Source organism: Chionomys nivalis, chromosome 10, assembly GCF_950005125.1.
Source record: "Chionomys nivalis chromosome 10, mChiNiv1.1, whole genome shotgun sequence".
Taxonomy (NCBI): Eukaryota; Metazoa; Chordata; class Mammalia; order Rodentia; family Cricetidae; genus Chionomys; species Chionomys nivalis.
This window is the reverse complement of record NC_080095.1, coordinates 65,086,345-65,106,006: the sequence shown is the minus strand read 5'-3', so window position 1 is coordinate 65,106,006 and position 19,662 is coordinate 65,086,345. Positions and strand designations below refer to the sequence as shown.

The window sequence follows — 19,662 nt, the reverse complement described above, 5'->3', positions numbered from 1 at the left end:
TTATTTTAAAAGAAGGCCTGAGTGTTGTGGGCATCTACAAAAGACAGTTGCTATTAAAAACAGGTCTTGTAGCTGGGTGTGGTGGCGCATGCCTTTAATCCCAGTAACCAGGATGCAGAGACAGGAGGAGCTCTGTAAGTTGAGGTAAGCCTGGTCTACATATTGAGTTCCAGGACAGCACGCACGCACGCACGCGCGCACAAAATGAGTTCTAGAACAACCAGGAATACAGGGGAGGGGAGGAGAGAAACTGTCTGAAAAACAAAACAACAACAACAAAAATCCCACAGCTGGGCTGGAGAGATGGCTCAGAGGTTAAGAGCACTGACTGTTCTTCCAAAGGTCCTGAGTTCAATTCCTAGCAACCACATGGTGGCTCACAACCATCTGTAATGGGATCTGGTGCCCTCTTCTGGCCTGCAGACATACATGGAAGGAATGCTGTATACGTAATAAATAAATATATTTTTTTTTAAAAAGAACAAAAATCCCACAGCTCCAGAGACTCAAGATTACAGTCTAGCTAACCATGAAATATGTTAATGGAAGTCTCATTTCAGACTTTACTGGCGTTAGAAAGTTGTGTTTTCAGATCTTATGAAATGTAATTTGTTTACCTGACAGAAAAATATTTTATGTGTATAAATGTTTTGCCTTTATGTATGTATGTGCACCATAAGAGTGCTTAGATCCCCTGGAAGTGGAGTTACGGGTGCTTGTCAGCCACACTGCAGCTTCCATGTGAGAACGACGCTTGCTCCCTTACTTGCTGAGCCACTGATCCAGCTCTTCCCCGGCCCCCCTGCCCAGTAAAGTATTCTCATGTAAAGGTTTAGTATCTGTAGAAAATGAAATGTCTGAAATAGTCAGAAAATAGTTTTTAGTTATAATTGTTGAAAATTTTGTTCCGAGTTATTTTTTGGTTGTTTTTTCCTGGTGATACCTCCCTTCACTGTTCCCCAAGTTCAGGTTGGAAGCACACTCATGTTATGACACGCACACACAGAGACACATAAATAAATTTTGAAATTAAGGAGCGGGAGAGATGGCTCGGCAGTTAAGAGCACTGAGTGTCTCATAGGTTTGTTGCAGGCCGGGAGCCGGATCCAGGCACTCAGCCATGTCATGCTAAGTTTTACTGGAATCTAGCCATGTCCATTCATTATATAGTGTTCATATAAGCGGTTTCTCTCTGCCCGCTTTGCAGAGTTCATTATGAGAGACACTAGCTGGGCTGCAAAACGTAAGATATTACTACTCTGCCTTTACACAAAGTTTGCTTAAAATGATCAGGCTAAAATTTGAGATGTACTGTGTCCAAAACAATGGTTAATTTTATTCTCTGTGTGGGGGTTTTGCCTACACGCATGTCTGTGTGTTTGCTGCTGCAGAGCCCAGAGAGGGTATCAGAGTCCCTGGATCTGGAGTTCAGGTGTTTGATTCCTCACGTGTGTACCTAGGTCCTCTTACGAGGAGCAAGGGCTAAGCCTCTCCTCTTTTGTTTGATCTTTAAGATAGGATCTCTTGTAGGTCAGGCTGGCCTAAAATTTACTGTGCAGTGGAGGCTCTCCTTCCTAAATGCTGAGATTCTAGGCTTGCACCACCACATCTGTCTTAAATCTTTTATATGAAATGAGATAATTAGAACAAGTGCTACTAAAAATTATTAACATACCAAGAATGTTACTCAAAATTTGGTTTTATACTTAATGTAGTTTTGGTACTGCAGGAAACACTGTGAATCATGTTTTGGGCTTTCTCTTTTGTAGGTTTTAAAAATTGGCAAAAGTCAGGATTAACAAATTTTATGATAGTTTTTATGATTTAGATAGGACAAGTATGACAACTTGAGTTCCATCCCTGGAACATACTTTTTAAAAAATAGTTTGTAATTCTAGCACTGGTGAGGCAGGGGCAGGTGGGTCCCAGGGCTTGCTGGCCAGTCTGCTCTTCTTGGAGAGTTCAGGGCCAATGAGAGCCCCTGTCTTAAAAAATAACAATGACGGCCAGGTGGTGGTGACACCATGCTTTTAATCCCAGCACTCAGGAGGCTGAGACAGGTGGATCTCTGTGAGTTCCAGGACAGCCAGGGCTACACAGAGAAACCCTGTCTCGAAAAAACAACAAAACAAAAAATCAAAAACAACCAGAAAAAAAAAATTGATGGAATGATGGATGAAACCTTTGGTTGTCCTCTGGTTCCATGTGCAAACACAAATATCACCCACCCCAGCCCCCGACACACACACCTACACCTGCACTTCCCAAACTGAATAATCCCACTACTCAGTTGATGGATTAAAAAAGGATCAAAATTCACAATTATACTCAGCTACATGGCAAGTTCAAGGCCAGCCCAGACTAAACACACATACTCAGAACAAAAACAAAACCCGAGTAAATAATTCCCTCATAATGAAATTTGGGTGTGTTTAGAATTCCATGCATAAGTAGTTTTTGTTTGTTTGTATTGTATTTTGGTTTTTGTTTCTGAGACAGGGTCTGTGTAGCCTGACTGTCCCAAAACTCACTATGTAGACCAGGGTGGCCTCAGAACTCAGAGATCTGCCTGCTCTGCCTCCAGAGTGCTGGAATTAAAGGCCTGCACCACCACACCGGTCTCCTAGAAGTAGTTTTGAACTTTGTAGATCTTTGTTAAAAAAAAAAACCAAAAACCTGTTGCCACATCTATACTAATGATCACAGTATCTGAAGTTCCGGTGTAGAACACTGAAGGCTTTTCAGATTTTATTTTATTTGTAAAATTCTCTCTAACCCCCGGGCTGGAGAGATGGCTCAGCAATTAGGAATTCTTGTTGCTCCTCCAGAGAGGACGGTGGATTTGGTTACTAGCACCCACATGGTGGCTCACAACCATCCATAACTCCCAGTCCAGGGGTCCAGTGTGGGCCAGGCACACATGTGATACACATGTGCAGGGAAAACACTCATGTACATAAAAATAAATCTGAAAAAGAAGTTTCCCCCATTTTAAATACCTTTTCCCCAGGAGCCCTTCATCTCTCTAGAGACTTACTGAATTTTGACACCTTTATGGCCTTAAAAGGATTTAAGATTCCCTAAGTTTGTATAATTTTTTAAAAATTGCTGAAGGATTTGTCTAGTTTCTTTGGCCTTTAAAATAAAGCAGATGGACTGAAGAGATGGCTCAGAGGTTAAGAGCACTGATTGCTCTTCCAGAGGACCCACGTTCAATTCCCAGCACCCACATGGCAGCTCATACCCGTAACTCCAAGATCTGACACCCTCACATAGACATGCATGCAAGCACACCAATGCAAGTAAAATGAAAAATAAGTGCATCAATTAAAAAATAAAGGCTATGTCTGTTAGCTGCTGATGAAAGAAAGACCCACTCAAAGCCCTTCTTCACTCTTCCCTCCTCTAGATGAGCAGTGAAAGGGGCTTTGAGAACGTGGAGCTGGGAGTCATAGGGAAGAAGAAGAGAGTTCCGCGGAGGGTCATCCACTTCGTTAGCGGAGAAACCATGGAGGAGTACAGCACCGACGAGGATGAAGTCGACGGCCTCGAGAAGAAGGATGTGCTGCCCACTGTTGACCCGGTACATGTGCTGCTGTGGGCAGGCGGGCGGGCTGGGCTTGAAGGTTTGTTCCTTGAACAGTGGATGGAAAGGACCATTTGAAGTTGAAATCCACTACCATCTGTTACCATCTGGGGGAAAACATTATTTTTTACACAATCTGGATGGAAGTATTTCCAACATCTCAATAGCCTACACCAGTTGTGCTTCCCTGGATCAGGGCTCTTTATCAGTGTGAATTCATGCCTGATTCTCGTAATCATTATTTTAATCCTGGCTCCTTTCAGTTCACAGAAAGGCGTGTCCTTCAAGGGAGCGAAGTCCATTGACCGCACGTTTACTATGGGCCCCTCTAAGAGGTTCTGGTATGGATGCTGGTCATGGGGCAGTGGCTTGTGAACTGTACGCTAGTGGGGATATAGGCAATAAACAAATAAATGTTCTGTGATTAACCAGGCTCTCCAAAGTGCTAGAAATAAAATAAAGCCTAGAAACACATTTAAAATTTATATTTAAATTTAAAAATTATATTTAAGACATGCTTATTTTTATAAGATTTAGTTCGTAAATTTTTGGCTATTAAAAAAAATCAAGCCGGGCGATGGTGGTGCATGCCTTTAATCCCAGCACTCGGGAGGCAGGTGGATCTCTGTGAGTTCGAGACCAGCCTGGTCTACAGAGCTAGTTACAGGACAGGCTCCAAAGCCACAGAGAACCCTGTCTCGAAAAACCAAAAATAAATAAATAAATAAATAAATAAATAAATAAATAAATAAACAAACAAATAAATAAATAAAATAAAATAAAAAATAAAAAAAATCAATCCTAGCTAGGTGATGGCAGTGCACGCCTTTAATCTCAGCACTCAGGCGGCAGAGGCAGGCGAATCTCTGTGGGTTCAAGGCCAGCCTGGTGTACAGAGCTAGTTCCATGATAGGCAAGACTACAGAAAGAAACCCTGTCCAAACCTCCCAAACCCCCCCCCCATTTCAAATTCTTTAGTACAGAGAATATTCAATGTACAATATGCTCAGAGTAGCCAGACATGTTGAACGTTAGTGGTAATCCAGATGGTGGTAGGTTGTCTGGGTATATGTTTTCCTTTTAAAGTACTCTGAAGAGATCTATAATTGTTTATTTTATTTTTTATTTTATTTTTTTTTATTTTTTGGTTTTTCGAGACAAGGTTTCTCTGTGGTTTTGGAGCCTGTCCTGGAACTAGCTCTTGTAGACCAGGCTGGTCTCGAACTCACAGAGATCCGCCTGCCTCTGCCTCCCGAGTGCTGGGATTAAAGGCGTGCACCACCACCGCCCGGCTATTATGTATATAGTGTTCTGTCTGCATGTGTGCCTTCAGACCAGGAGAGGGTGCCAGATCTCATTACAGATGGTTGTGAGCCACCATGCGGTTGCTGGGAATTGAACTCAGGACCTCTGGAAGAGCAGTTAGTACTCTTAACCTCTGAGCCATCTCTCCAGCTCTCAGTGTAGCTTTGAAGCCTGTCTTGGAACTCACTCTGTAGACCAGGCTGGCCTCCAACTCCCAGAGATCCGCCTACCTCTCCTGGGATTAAAGGCGAGCTCCACCACCACCCAGCTATATCCATGGCTTTAAAAATCATTGTCAGGTAGGAGGTGGAGGCAGGAAGATCAGGATTTCAAGACCAGCCTCAGCTATATAGCAAGTCTGAGGTCAGCCTGGGCCTGTCTCAAAGAAAAGAAAATAAAGTTGTCTCAAAAGTTACCCAGTGTCTACGTGGAAACAAAGTGTCACATTGACATAGAAAGCATGAATCCCTACTTCCTATGGATTCAGACTTTTAAAAAGAGCTTGGTTGAACCCCTGCTTCCATGCACACAGGTTCAGGTATAATTTAGTAGTTGGCATATCCACAGACCCGCAGTCACAGCCACGGTCAGGTTAGCATGTGCTTTGTTTTGCTTTCTGCCCTCTACTTCCTGCCTCCTTCCTGGCAGTCACTGATCCTCCTGTCCATAGATAGGTTTCCCTGTTCTGAGCAGAGGTGTGTCCTTCCTGACTGTCTCCTTTCATGTAGCTTGAGGTTTTCAAGGTCCATTCATGTTATAGCATCTGTGGTACTTTGTTCCTTTTTATGAGAGTATTATATTACGTAATATCCAAATAATACTTTATTGTGCAAATATACCGCCTTTTTCTCATTCCTCTGTCAGTCAGTGGAAACTCTGGTTGTTTGTGCCGTTCAGGTCACATGATTATTGCGCTGTGAATACAGGCTTTTGTGTCACCGTGTTCTGTGTCCGGGTGTGTGGTCAGGAGTGGAGTTGCTAACAGCTGAGGAACTCCGTCCAGTCACTTCGTGGTGGCTGCATCATTTTTCATTCTTTTAAAAATTTTTTTTTTTAGAGTTATCTATTATGTATACAGTGTTCTGTGTGCATGTGTGCCTGCAGGCCAGAAGAGGGCATCAGATCTCTTTACAGATGGCTGCAAGTCATCATGTGGTTGCTGGGAACTGAACTCAGTTAAAGCAGTCATTGCTCTTAACCTCTGAGCCATCTCTCTAGCCCCTTAATTTTTTTTTTAACTTTTATTTTTATTTTCTGTGTTTTGCCTGCCTGAGTGTTTGTCTATGCACCATGTGTGTGCAGAGGCCAGAAAAAGGTATCTCCTGAGTGCTGGGATTTAAGATGTATGCCTCCACACTTGGTTAGAGATTTAATTCTTACGTTTATTTTTAAAGTTTTGTGGTACCAGCATGGACACGGAAAGTCCCAAGTTCAAGGCCAGCTTAGATGCCATAGTAGTTCCAGGCCAGGCTAGGCTGCTTAATAAAGCTGGCTGTGTATAGTTTGTACATTCAGGCAGCCTGTGGTCCAGGCTTGTCCCGAATTCAAGGAGCTCTCCTGCTTTAGCCTCTTAAGTGCCGAGGTTACAGGTGTGCTCAGAGTCACAAGCAGCCACATCTGTTCTGAATTAGTTTTCTGTATGATACAGGTAAGGGTCAGACTTGCTACTCTGCCATGTGGTTTTCCAGATGTCACAGAGTAACTCGTAAAGTCTGCTTTCTCCCTCTGAGAGTGTCTTAGTTTCCATTGCTGTGAAGAGACACCATGACCACGGCAACTCTTTTTTTTTTTTTTTTTAATTATTTATTATGTATACAATATTCTGTCTGTGTGTATGCCTGAAGGCCAGAAGAGGGCGCCAGACCTCTTTACAGATGGTTGTGAGCCACCATGTGGTTGCTGGGAATTGAACTCAGGACCTTTGGAAGAGCAGGCAATGCTCTTAACCACTGAGCCATCTCTCCAGCCCCCCACGGCAACTCTTATAAAGGAAAACATTCAATTGAGGGCTTGCTTTTAGTTTTGTGGGTTAGTCCATTATCATCGTGGTGGGAAGCATGGTGGTACACAGGCAGACATGGATGTAGTATGAATTCTAATTGTTCTTTTTTTTTTCTTTTTTTGTTTTTTGAGACAGGATTTCGCTGTAGTTTTAGAGCCTGTTTTGGAACTAGCTCTTGTAGACCAGGCTGGCCTCGAACTCACAGAGATCCACCTGCCTCTGCCTCCCGAGTGCTGGGATTAAAGGCGTGCACCACCACCATCCAGCTTCTAATTGTTCTTAATAAAAGCCTGGAGTCAGATAATAGGGGGTAAAAAGTAAGAGATCGGAGAAGCAGAGTGGTTAGTCACTAGAGAGACCTTTTACCTCTACTAATGTTCAGACCAGAGGGGCGATCCTGTCCTCAGACTGCATCTCCAGACTGCAATGAGCTCCTGTCTCCTCCCGCCTTATATAGGAATGTCTCTTTGCCCAGACACATCACACCTGTCTCCACCTCCCTAGTGCTAGGGTTAAGAATGGGATTTCAAGTTCTGGGATCACCTTTGTGTGAGCTCTGTTTCTCTTATAGACTGGATCGTTTTCGCGTAGCCCAGGGTGGCCTTGAACTCACAGAGATCCCTGTGCTTCTGTCTTTTGACTCCTGGGGTTAAAGGTGTGAGCCACCACTGCCTGGCCTCTAGTGGCTTAGCTTCGTATTCTGATCTTCAGGCAAGCTTTATTTGTTAAAACACAGACAAAATATCACCACACATGGTGCTGGAGAATCAGCTGAGCCCTACATCCTGATCTGATGGCAGACACACACACAACACACACGCTCGCGCTGGACACACTTCCCCCATCAAGGCCACACCTCTCAATCTTTTCTAAGAGGGCCCCTCCCTGGTGACCAAGCATTCAAATCTATGAGCTTGTGTGTGAGCTTTCTCATTCAAACCACCACGCATGATCCTGGTGGCCTTGTTGAATCCTCTGAGAACTGAATATGGTTTGTTCTGGACTTAAGTCCCCCCACCGGGTCTGTGCCTCTGTTCTCACGCCAGGACCCTTCCTTAGGTCTCGTCTTCCGGATCACTGGAACACAGGAGTTCTCCTGTGCCCACCACAGAGTGAAGCTGGAAAATGTGGCTCCTGCGCTTGTTTGCTTTCTCCTCTTTTCTAGATTGTTTTGACTGTTCTAGGTCCCTTAAAATACCGTGTGGTGGGCACTGCAAGGTTCAGTTCCCAGCACCCACATGGCAGCTAACAACTTTCTGTAACTCCCAAGATCTGACACCTCACACAGACATGCATGCAGGCAAACTACCAATGTACATAAAAATAAGAATAAGCAAATTATTTTAAAAAATACCGTGTGAATTTTAGAATTAGTTTGTCAATTTCTGAAGAGAAGGCAGTGAAGATTGTGTTACCTCTGAAGTTCTGTTTAGGGCAGTGGTTCTCAGCCTGTAGGTTTCGATCCCCACAAAGGTTACATGTCAGATATTTACATTAGAACTCATAACAGGAGCAAAATGACAAGTATGGAGTAGCAATGAGAATAACTTAGTGGCTGGGGGTCACCACACTATGAGGAACTGTATTAAAGGGGCGCAGCTTTAGGGGTTGAGAACTATTGATTTAGGGAGTATGGCCATATTATTACCAACAGAGTTGTTTGAAAAATCAAAGTCTTGAGGGGGAAGACAAAAGACATTTTTAGAGGAAAAAATGTGGGGTTTTACCTGTAAACTAAAACCCTTGAAGACCCACAGTGAAATCCCAGCTGGGTGCATCTGAGATGGGGATGGTGACATGGCTCTGGGGAGACCCTTGAACCACCTGTGATTTTGGCTCAGCAACATCCATGTCCAAATAATAGGCTGGGTAAGCTCCTGTGTAACTGCAGTGACGACAGGTGCCGCCCGCCTCCCCAGGCAGAGCTGGGTTCTTTGGTAATCCTCGCTTCAGTGCTGGCTGTTACTGTCCTAGAAACAGCTTCGGGAGAGCTGTCCAGTGAGACCGTCGGTGTGCTTTCTGCCGTCTGTGTGTGTGTGTGTGTGTGTGTGTGTGTAGGTGTGTGTGCATGTTCACATGTGTGCTGGTGTACCCATGTATGCACATGTTGTTCTTCAGAGCTGACTGCCTTGTTTGAGAAAGGATTTTTCACCGGGATCAGGGCTAGGTGGCGAACCCTGCAGACCACCTGTCTGCTGTTGTGCTGGAATTACCAGCAGGCGCTACATGCTTGGGTCTTTTCTGAGTGGTTTCTTTCTTGTACAACCTGGTATATACTATAGAAATTTCACATTACATGTTATAAAAATTATGCCAGGCATGGTGGCACATGTTTTTATGCCTAGAACTCAAGAGACAGGTGGATCTCTGTAAGTTTGAATTCAATCTGGTCTACATGGTGAGTTCCAGGACAGCTATGGTTATTTAGAGAGTCCCTGTTTCAAAAAACAAACACCAATACCAACAACAAAAAGACCCTGAAACAAAAGGAAATTGGTTCAATCCCTTTTATTCTGCCATTGTTCTGCCTACTGTAAATCAAAGTCAGAGTGTCTTAAACAGAGGCCTTAGAGTAACTCTCATCCCCAAGAGCACCCTCTTGCTGTCAATCTAGACAGTTCCAGATGTGAGCCAGGGAGTCAAAAGGCATAGGTAGCGCTTACTGGAAGCTACTTCTGTGTCTTATCTTCAAAACTTAAAAAAAAAAAATTTAGTTTATGCGTATGGGTGTTTTGTCTATTCATTCACCAAGAGTGTCAGATCCCCAGAAACTGGAGTTACAATTAGTTTTGAATCCGCCATGTGGGTGCTGGGAATTGAATGTGGGTCCTCTGGAAGAGTAGCAAGTGCTCTTAACCACTGAGCCATCTCTCCAGCCCCTGTAAGGTTTTAAAATTTATACACATAATATGTGTGCAGATATAATATGTATATATTGTTATATATTATATGTGCACATATTCTATAACATACACATATTATAATTAGATATCGTATCCATATATAATATGTGTGTATTATAACATATACACATACATATATTATGTACATATATAGCATATGTGTATACATATATACATACACACACTCTTGTATATGTTGTGGTGGGGCATGTGAATAACACAGTACATGTGGAGGTCAAAGGACAACTTGTAAGACTCATTTCTTTCTTTCCACTGTATGGGTCTCTAAGATCAAACTCAAGTGGTCAGGTTGGGCACCCAGTGCTAAGCCACCTCACTCATTTGTTTTTCGTATACTCTGTGTGGGGAAGAGGGGAGAGGGCTACTTATTTGTGCGCTGCATATGGAGGTCAGACAGAGATAAACCTCAAATGTTGTTCCTCGGGAGTGAGGGTCTCTCTGGGACCTGGAGCTTGCCAACTAGGATAGGCCAGCTGATCAGAGAGCCCCAGAGTCTTCCTGTCTCCCTCCCCAGTGCTGGGATTACAAGTGCAGTGCTGGGATTCTTGGGGTCTGGGAATTGAACTCCGGGCCTCAGGCTTGCATGGCAAACGCTTTGCCGGTTGTGTTCTCTCCTCACCCACGGCAGACCTGCTTTCATCACGAGATGAGTTCCACTCGGTCTTTTCGGAGACAGCATCCTCTGTAGCCCAGACGCCTTGGAAGTTGATAGCCGAGGCTAGCCTCACACTTAAAACTATAGGTCTGCACATCTGACTCTGCTCAGTCTTCATATGTGTTCTTGGTTGGCCTTTTAATACCTTTATTTATAATCATGAATATATCTTTGCTAAAAAGATTATGAACAGATTTCTCTTTCTCCTTGAAAGCAATTTAAGAACAAGTATTAATGCATCCAAATGCAGGCTCTATATAAACAAAATATCAGTTCAGTGAAGCATGTCTGCAGTGTCAGTTGTGCTAGTAAAGGCATCGTTATCTTAGGCAGCCTTCACACAGGCAAGAACCAAGGTTAGTTTGCTGTAGGAAGCATTCTGCCAGCGGCCTTTGCCAAATGCAGTAAACTGTCTCGGGGTGTGTGCTCTAGTCCCATGATTGTCCTTTAGGAGAAGAAAGCAACCAGCCATGATGCTGCACACCTTTAATCCCTGCACTCAGGCAGCAGAAGTAGGCAGATCTCTGTGAGTTCTAGGACAGCCTGGTCCACATATTGAGTTCCAGGACAGCCAGAACTTCAGAGTGAGACCCTGCTTCCAAGTAAATAGGGAGGGAAGGAGGAAGAGAAGGAGGGAGGGAGGGAGGGAGGGAGGGAGGGAGAGAGAGAGAGAGAGAGAGAGAGAGAGAGAGAGAGAGAGAGAGAGAGAGAATATGACGGAGGAAGGAAGGAAGAAAAAAGAAAGGGCAAACAGCCCTTCCTTCCATTTATTTTTCACCCCTGAAAGCCCACTTGTTATGCCCTTATTTACTGTAGTTTCTCCAGCAGAGTTTTTCCCGCTGTAGCGTTACATGTTACTTGTTAGGCATGCCCACAAGGGTCATCTGTGGATACTGCACCCTCTTGGATATGCTTTGAAGAATGAAGACATTGCAAGGCGGGAGAAAGGCTGGAGAGTTTGTAGGCAGCACAGACTGAGTTCCATTGCCATTCCATTGCTGAATCTGCTTTTGGTCCTTCTGTGGGTAAAGGTGGTAGAAATTATGTGGAATAAGATGAAGTGTTGTCTTGGAATTTGGATATAAACACTTAGGTTTTTATCGGACTGATTTCTGCCTGTGTGCTCTGAAGATAGTGGTGATGGAGGATGTTGCTAACCCGACTTTCTTGTTGCAGACAAAGCTTCCCTGGGGCCCCTACTTATGGTTCCACATGCTTCGGGCCGCCACCTCTACCCTCTCAGGTATCGCGCTTCTGTATGACTATCGTATGATTGCCGTAGTAAGTTCTCCTCATGGGAGCTTTACCAAATGAGATGCTCCTGCCGAAGAAGAAACAAACTAGGGAACTACATTGTCCTGGAGTAGCCAGCTAGCATTGAAAAACACTATCTAGCTTGTACAAATGTTCTTCAGCTTAGAGTTGTGTTAAAAAAACAGACTAGGGCCAGCAAGTTGGCTCAAGCAGGTAAAAGTGCTTGCCACCAAACTGACAGGCAGATTTGATCCCTGAAAACCCTGTCAGGGAAGAACTTATTCCTGCCAAGTTGTCCTCTGACCTCCACACAATACGCTGCCTCCCTAAGTATAGTAATAAAAGCCACGCCCGGAAAATGACACCATTAATGTAGACACGATTGTCATGTTTTAAACCCTGTTACTTTACCATTTGGTTTTCTACTGCTGTTAATCTCATTGTGTCTACTGCTTATTCTAAAGCCTTATTATAAGCCATTTGTATTTTAATTTTTATTAGTTTTTAATTTCTTCCTTGCATGTTAGCATCTTACCATTTTATTCTTTGTTATGTAGTTATGGCAATGCATGGTTTCTTCCATGTAATTTTTTTATGGTACTGAAGATTGAATCTGCCCTGTACATCCTAGGCAAAAACTCTTCCACTGAGCTATGTTCCAGCAATATTTCACTTCTTAAATGAAAATGTAAATGATATTTGAATGAAGTGAATTATCAGCTATGTGGTTATGCCAATAATGTTTAAATCATGAAATTTACTGTTTCTAATTAGCTACTTGATAACTTTTGTCTTGGTTTTTCAAGACAGGGTTTCTCTGTGTAGCTTTCGAGCCTGTCCTGGAACCCGCCCTGTAGACCTGGCAGGCTTTGAACTCACAGAGATCTGTCTGTCTCTGCCTCCTGAGTGCTAGGATTAAAGGTGTGTGCCACCGCTGCCCATTTAATTATCTTTTTTTGTCTTTTCTTGTAGTAATAAGAGCGGCCGGGCTGCGTCCCCGGCACCCGGCCGCCCACATGGCTTAGCTTTATGCCCCGAAATAATTACACGGAAACTGTATTCTTTTGAACACTGCCTGGCCCATTAGTTCCAACCTTTTATTGGCTAGCTCTTACATATTGATCTAACCCATTTCTAATATTCTGTGTAGTACCACGAGCTGGCTTACCAGGGAGATCTTAACCTGCGTCTGTCTGGAGTGGGAGAATCATGGCGACTCCTGACTCGGCTTCTTTCTCCCAGCCTTCCATTCTGTTTACTCCGCCTACCTAATTTTCTGTCCTATTAAAGGGGCCAAGGCAGTTTCTTTATTACTTAACCAATGAAACAACAGATAGAAAGATGACCCACCTCCATCATTTCCCCTTTTTCTGTTTAAACAAAAAATGGCTTTCACTTTAACATAGTAAGATTACATATAACAAAATAGTTATCAAGCAAGAATTACAGTTACAATATTTATATCTATTTTATCCTTTATCATAACTAAGGAAAACTATAACTATAACTAACCATTCTTCAACTCCATCAAAGACTCCAGAAGGATATAATATTACCTAAGCAAACAAGAAGTAAGATAATTCAAACTCTAGAAATGACAGAGACATCTCGCTGCCTGGACAGTCACCCAAAGTTCTTTTGTACTGTTGGGGCATCCATCTTCAGCCTTCAGGCCCATAGTATCCAGCAGACATTTTGCATCAAGCAGGAAATTCCAAAGACAGTTCAGTCACTTTTTGCTGTGTCCTGCAGAATGTCTTGCAGACTCTTTCATGAGTCAGGAACCCCGAAAGACCATCTCACCTTTAGGCAAGTTCAGCAGTCCTCTCTCTGCGGGTTCTTTGTGTCCACTTTATGCAACAGTCCAGGCAAGAGCAGTTTCTTGCCCAAATGGCTATCAAACTCCATAAGGAGCCTCTTCGATGCCCATCTTCCTCTTGAAGTAGATTGGTGCTGTCAGGAGCAGATGTGTCTCATTGTCATAAAAAGCCCTAAGTTATTAAAACATTAAATGCCATATTCTGTAGCCTTTGAAAGATATGAAGAATGCCTATCTGAAATATATCTATGCACATCTAGAAAATCTAACTAACATGACTACAAGCTTGACTATTATTTATGATTATCCATTAGCAACCTATATTTCCTAATTATACATTACATTTTTAAATGAACTACACAATCACAATACCTTAATCAAGATCAGAAATACATATACATATAACAAAATTGACCTTAAAATCCATACCAATGCAAATTATTCATATCTATATCATATCCCCCTTTAAATGTAAAAGAACATTTATAAACCATATTTGGGAACATGGGCGCAGTTTTTTTTCTCCAAACTGCTTCCTGCTGAATGGGGGCGCTGTTATTCAGATCTTTCATGGTATAACCTGTGTGTCAGGGTCATCTCAGTTGGCAGTTGAATGAAGTAATTTTTTGAGGGTGTTCACAGTAACCTTTCAGGAGGGCGTGGTCTATCATACCATATTGGGATAGAAGAAATCCACAGGGTCGCATCCTCTGTGAAAACAAAAGAAGACCCTCTCCAAAGCATCATATCCTTAGACCCATATTCTGAAATCATAATACCCTTATATCCATTCTGGTTTAGCTTGGCAGCCCATATAATGAAATGTCTCTCTGCACTTAGCTCCTTTACAGTCAAAAATTTTAAAGAAAACACAATAATACAAAGAATCCAGACTCTCTGTGAATTTTCCATTTTTACGTGGCTTATTTTCTTTATTTCTTTTAATCTATAACTATCTGTACTCTGTCTCTTTAAAGACTTTACCCTTTTTTAAGACATTAACTTTATTATTTATATATATTTTTTCTCTCTCAAGCCTACGTACACTCATCCAACACTGTGGTCTTTTATGTCTGAATCTGTTTTATTGTGAATCTGTAATTTTTTTACTATCCAGGAGCATTTCTTAAAATATTAAGCATTTCTTAAAAATTAAGTTGCACCATGTAGGGGTAATATGGTACCGCCTGTGTCCTGCCCAGTCTAAACCTTAACTGCGCTGTTATTATGGTAATTACGGTAGTTCCTGCCTGAGACCAGCACAGTTCACCGTGGCAGAGCTGAGCAGCTCCTGCCTCAGAACCATTTGGTGTCCCTGAGCCACACACAGTTCCAGGCACACAGCAGTCCACATGGCCATCAAGCAAGCCGTAGCACTTTACTCCAAATGCTCCATTTAAAGACTCTGTCTCCCGCAGGAGCCAGACAGAGATAGTGATGGCGGCACAGCCCAGAAAGCCGGCATTTTAAAACAGCCAGTTTTTTCCTGTTGCTGAGTCAGGACAATTTCTTTGCGGCACGCAACCCAGAAACAGCAAAAAGCTGTCTTAAATTCTCTCTGTGTCCTTTTTAAGCCCTCTCAGGTTTTACGTGGTGTTCATTAGCACGTTGGGTGCCACTCTGTAGTAATAAGAGCGGCAGGGCTGCGTTCCACCACCCGGCTAGCTTTACCCGAAATAATTACACGGAAACTGTATTCTTTTGAACACTGCCTGGCCCATTAGTTCCAACCTTTTATTGGCTAGCTCTTACATATTGATCTAACCCATTTCTAATATTCTGTGTAGTACCACGAGCTGGCTTACCAGGGAGATCTTAACCTGCGTCTGTCTGGAGTGGGAGAATCATGGCGACTCCTGACTCGGCTTCTTTCTCCCAGCCTTCCATTCTGTTTACTCCGCCTACCTAATTTTCTGTCCTATTAAAGGGGCCAAGGCAGTTTCTTTATTACTTAACCAATGAAACAACAGATAGAAAGATGACCCACCTCCATCATTTTCTTTTTTCCTTTTTTAAAAAATATTTATTTATTTATTATGTATACAATATTCTGTTTGTGAGTATTCCTGCAGGCCAGAAGAGGGCACCAGACCTCATTACAGATGGTTATGAGCCACCATGTGGTTGTCAGGAATTGAACTCAGGACCTTTGGAAGAGCAGGCAATGCTCTTAACCGCTGAGCCATCTCTCCAGCCCCTGTCTTTTTCTTTTTAACCAGAGCAAATCACGGCTAGTATTTGAGCCAGCATTTACCAAGCATGTATTGTGTTCAAGACTGCTCGGTGTGACAGAAAAGCACAAGCCTCACACACAGCTCTTTTATCTGCTTTGGCAACCTTCTGTCTCTTTTTTTTTTTTTTTGGTTTTTTCGAGACAGGGTTTCTCTGTGAACCTTCTGTCTCTTAAGCCTGACCTCTCACTGCCCTCCAGAGCCTTCTGTATTTGGTGCTGATCTTGTTCTGGCTCACAGTTGAAGGGTCCACACTGTCTGGTGAGGAAGCCGTGGCAGCCATCACCCAGTGATACCCTAACTTTCTGATACAGTGTGTTTTACTAAAGAGAGCCCTCTAACTGGTGAGAAATGGACAGAGCACTGTGGCTGGCCTAGCACACATCTGGTCCCAGCACTGCGGAGGTGGTGGAGGGTCGCTGATTAAATACTCAGAATCTGCTTGTTGCATAGCGAGATACTGTTCTCTAAACAAACTTGCAAAAATAGGAATGTGAACAGGCCGGGTGTCCAGAACGGAAGTGAGGAGACAGGGTGATAAATTTGTCAGGTTTAAGGATAAAATAGTAACTCTTGGATTCTTAGTACTACATAAAATGCTCGAGGAATGTTGATGGTGTTGTATATCTTTTAATTTTTGCGTCTTTAGTGTGTGACTTTCTTGGAGAGAAGATTGCATCGGTTCTGGGCATCAGCACCCCAAAATACCAGTATGCCATTGATGAGTATTACCGGATGAAGAAGGAGGTGTGTCTCCTTTTCTCGCTTGATTGATGGTTTGCCCAAGGCTTGATGAGCTCCGTAATGAGTGTGTGGACACTCTTGGAGCCAAAAAGGTAGCTCCTGTGTCTTTTTGCACTGCTAGACATCAAACATGGGACTTTACACATCCAGACAAGGGCTCTGCCACTGAATATAGCTTCTTTAGTTTATTAAATTAGCAGATTTTTGAATTCGGATTTCCTAAGGTAAATGTATAAAACCTATGCTAGGTTTCATTTGCCAGTGCTAATAAATGAGGGGCCTCATGTGTATTAATTTCATCTTTTTTATATCCCTTTTGGTATTGTCATTTTAAAAATGGAGAAATACCACCCACACTGTGTAAGTAGTGAGGTAGTTACTGAGTTCTCCAAGCCTCAAGTCTCTGTCTTCATGAGAACTGCATCTCTTCTTAGGGTTAGTGTCTAAAATGCTCAGAAGAGCACCCAGTGCACACTGGCAAGCACAAGGTAAACCAGAGTGTGTCACTGTCCTTCAAGGGAATGGAGCAGTGGGTCAGGGAAGGCCAGAAGAGGCATGAACACAGCGTTGGCACACATTTGTTCCTTTATTCATTCAGCTTTGTCCTTGGAGGACTGTGCCTGGAGGTCACCTTTGCTCCATTGTGTGGCTTCAAACTGTTCTTAACAAAACAAAGAAGAAAACTCTGCAGACTTCTCTGTCCTACTCAGGATGATCCTCCCAAAAGGCTGCTCATTCTGTACTGACTTGTATCTCAGGGTCCAGGACAGCGTCCCCTCCCCCATGCACAACAGTTCTGAACCGAGGTGTCGCTGTAGCCTCTGCAGTGCTGCTTTGGTGTCATCCTCTCTTAACTGCAAAGTCTTGAGGGCAGGACCTGGATCATCTGTACCTTAATTAGTGCTTAGTGAAAACTAACCGTTAATGAATGACCCGACTGTTACTAAATAGGATGACAGCTGATAATAAAGTGTCATGGCAGCTCATTTGTTACTTCACTGGGTGAGTAGTGCTGGGCCATCCACCTTTTAAAATAACGAATTTGAGAAAGGGAAAGAGATAGGTTTGTTTTGGTGGTGATAGTCCTTCCCTCCCTCCCTCCCTCCCTCCCTCCCTCCCTCCCTCCCTCCCTCCCTCCCTCCCTCCCTCCCTCCCTCCATGTGTAGTGTTAGATCCCCAGCGTGCACTTTACCATTGAGCTACACCCCCACCCCAGAAGTTTGTCTTAACTAGACACTAAAGTTTGGCTATTGGAGAAAAAGATGCTATTGAGAGAAGACATATGTGTTCCTTTCGGGCATTAGAATTTTCACCACTAACATTTCCCATTTTTTAGGAGGAGGAGGAGGAAGAGGAAAATAGGATGTCTGAAGAAGCAGAAAGACAATTCCAGCAAAACAAGATGCAGGCCGACTCCATCGTACAGACGGATCAGCCAGAAACAGTGGTGTCCACCTCATTTGTGAACGTCAACTTTGAGATGGAGGAAGACTGTGAAGTAATTACGGAACGGAAACAGCAGCCAGCCTCTGTCCCACCGTAGGACGAAATGACGTGTATTAAGTGTTACACCCTAAACGTCAATCAGGAACTTTTTACATTTTGTTTAGTGGGACTGAAAACAACTATTTATATTTTAAATTATTAAGGGAAAATCTTTCTTCATTTTTATGCTCTATCTATCACAGTCAGATCTGAAGTTGGGATGTTTTGATTATGGTAAATTAGGGGTTGCCCCACCTCTGCCTGCCCTGTGCTGGGGAGCAAACCCAGGGCTTCTTTCACACACACTAACCAAGTGCTGTCACTAAGCCCAGCGCTTTGATTTAAAAATCATCTTTTATAAAACAAAAGGACCTTTAGCTAGGCGTGATAACACACGCCTTTAATCCTAGCACTAGGGAGGTCTGTGGTTCTGTGTGCGTTCAAAGCCTACCTGGTCAACATAGTGAGCTCTAGCCTCGCCAGTGAGATTCTGTCTCAAAAGAACAAAACAAAAACAGAAACTGAATGCATTGTGCATTAAAAAGGGAGCTAAATTGTTCATTAAAGTTTTTGGTGTTGGGGCATTTTTTTTAAAAAGTATTGATAACTCATCTTTGGAGCTAATAATAATCCTAACAGCCCGAGAGTAAAGTTCCCTGCATTTCATGCTTTGCCTTCCGTGCATGTAACACACCTAATCATCACTTCACACAAGGGTAGGTCAGTGTCTAATAAAAGCAGCAGGATGGAAGTACTGTCGATTGCTTCTTGTTGAGATTTTTTTTTTTTTTGAGACAGGGTTCCTCTGTGTAGCCCTGGCTGTCCCAGCTCTGTAGACCAGGCTGGCCTCCAACTCACAGATCTCCCTGTCTCTGCTTACCCACCACCCGACTTTGTTGAGAGCATTTATGGAAAAGTGCTGAATGTACTAAAGATTAAGATGGTTCTCATTTTCACTACACGTCACTCTCGAATTTTCAGTAGTTAGTAGCTTGCTCTGATCACGGATTAACACTGGTCACTGAATTTGGAGTTGTAGTCTGGCGTTGGTCCCCAGCAACTGCCCCATGGCTGGCACCTTGGGTATGCCAGACTTACCCCTTTCTGCACCACAGGCAGGGTAGCAGGGAGATGAGGAATTGGTACCAGGTTGGTCTTGTTCACCATTTTGAAGTCACAGCCGTGAGCTGGACCGTTGATGTGAACCAGGTTCGGCCCTCTCTCTCCTTACTAGGTTATCCTTTACAAGGTTGTGTGATGAGTGTGATTTAAGAAATATTCCTGTATATGTGTTCAGAACCTTTTATCTGTTTAACTTTGATTTATAACCAAATGTGGATAAAGAGAAAGTGGACAGTGTTCTAGATGCTGATCACAGCTTTTAGAAATTACCTCTTAAACAAGCCTTCTAAGTAGCAGGATGCCTTCTGTCTTCCATGTGTACAATCCAAATGTGAGCATGCCGTAGAGACCTGCCAGTGGGCTCTCAGTAGGCTCACCTGAAAGCCGGATTTCTAACTGGATATTCGAAGTTTGAGTCAAGGTTTCAGGTGGACCGAAATTTCTAAGGCTCAGCAAGTATGGAGTCCTCCTTGGAGGTGTGACTGGTGAGCTCCTTTCAAGGGTGCAAACGACGTGACTTAATCCTTAGAGGTTT

The 19,662-nt window shown here is 43.2% G+C and overlaps 1 protein-coding gene across 2 annotated transcripts in view; it reads left to right on the top strand.

The window, feature by feature from the left end:
• LOC130882391 (signal recognition particle subunit SRP54) overlaps positions 1–18,764 on the top strand; it is a 68,244-nt gene extending 49,480 nt beyond the window's left edge. The window contains exons 2-5 of one of the 2 annotated variants that reach the window (XM_057782401.1): positions 3,410–3,583; positions 11,649–11,715; positions 16,426–16,523; positions 17,857–18,764. In XM_057782401.1, coding sequence (XP_057638384.1) covers positions 3,410–3,583; positions 11,649–11,715; positions 16,426–16,523; positions 17,857–18,063 — 546 coding nt within the window. In that variant the 3' untranslated portion in view covers positions 18,064–18,764. The remainder of the gene's footprint in view (positions 1–3,409; positions 3,584–11,648; positions 11,716–16,425; positions 16,524–17,856) is intronic. The other variant, XM_057782402.1, reaches the window with a different exon arrangement.
• The last annotated feature ends 898 nt before the right edge of the window (positions 18,765–19,662 follow it).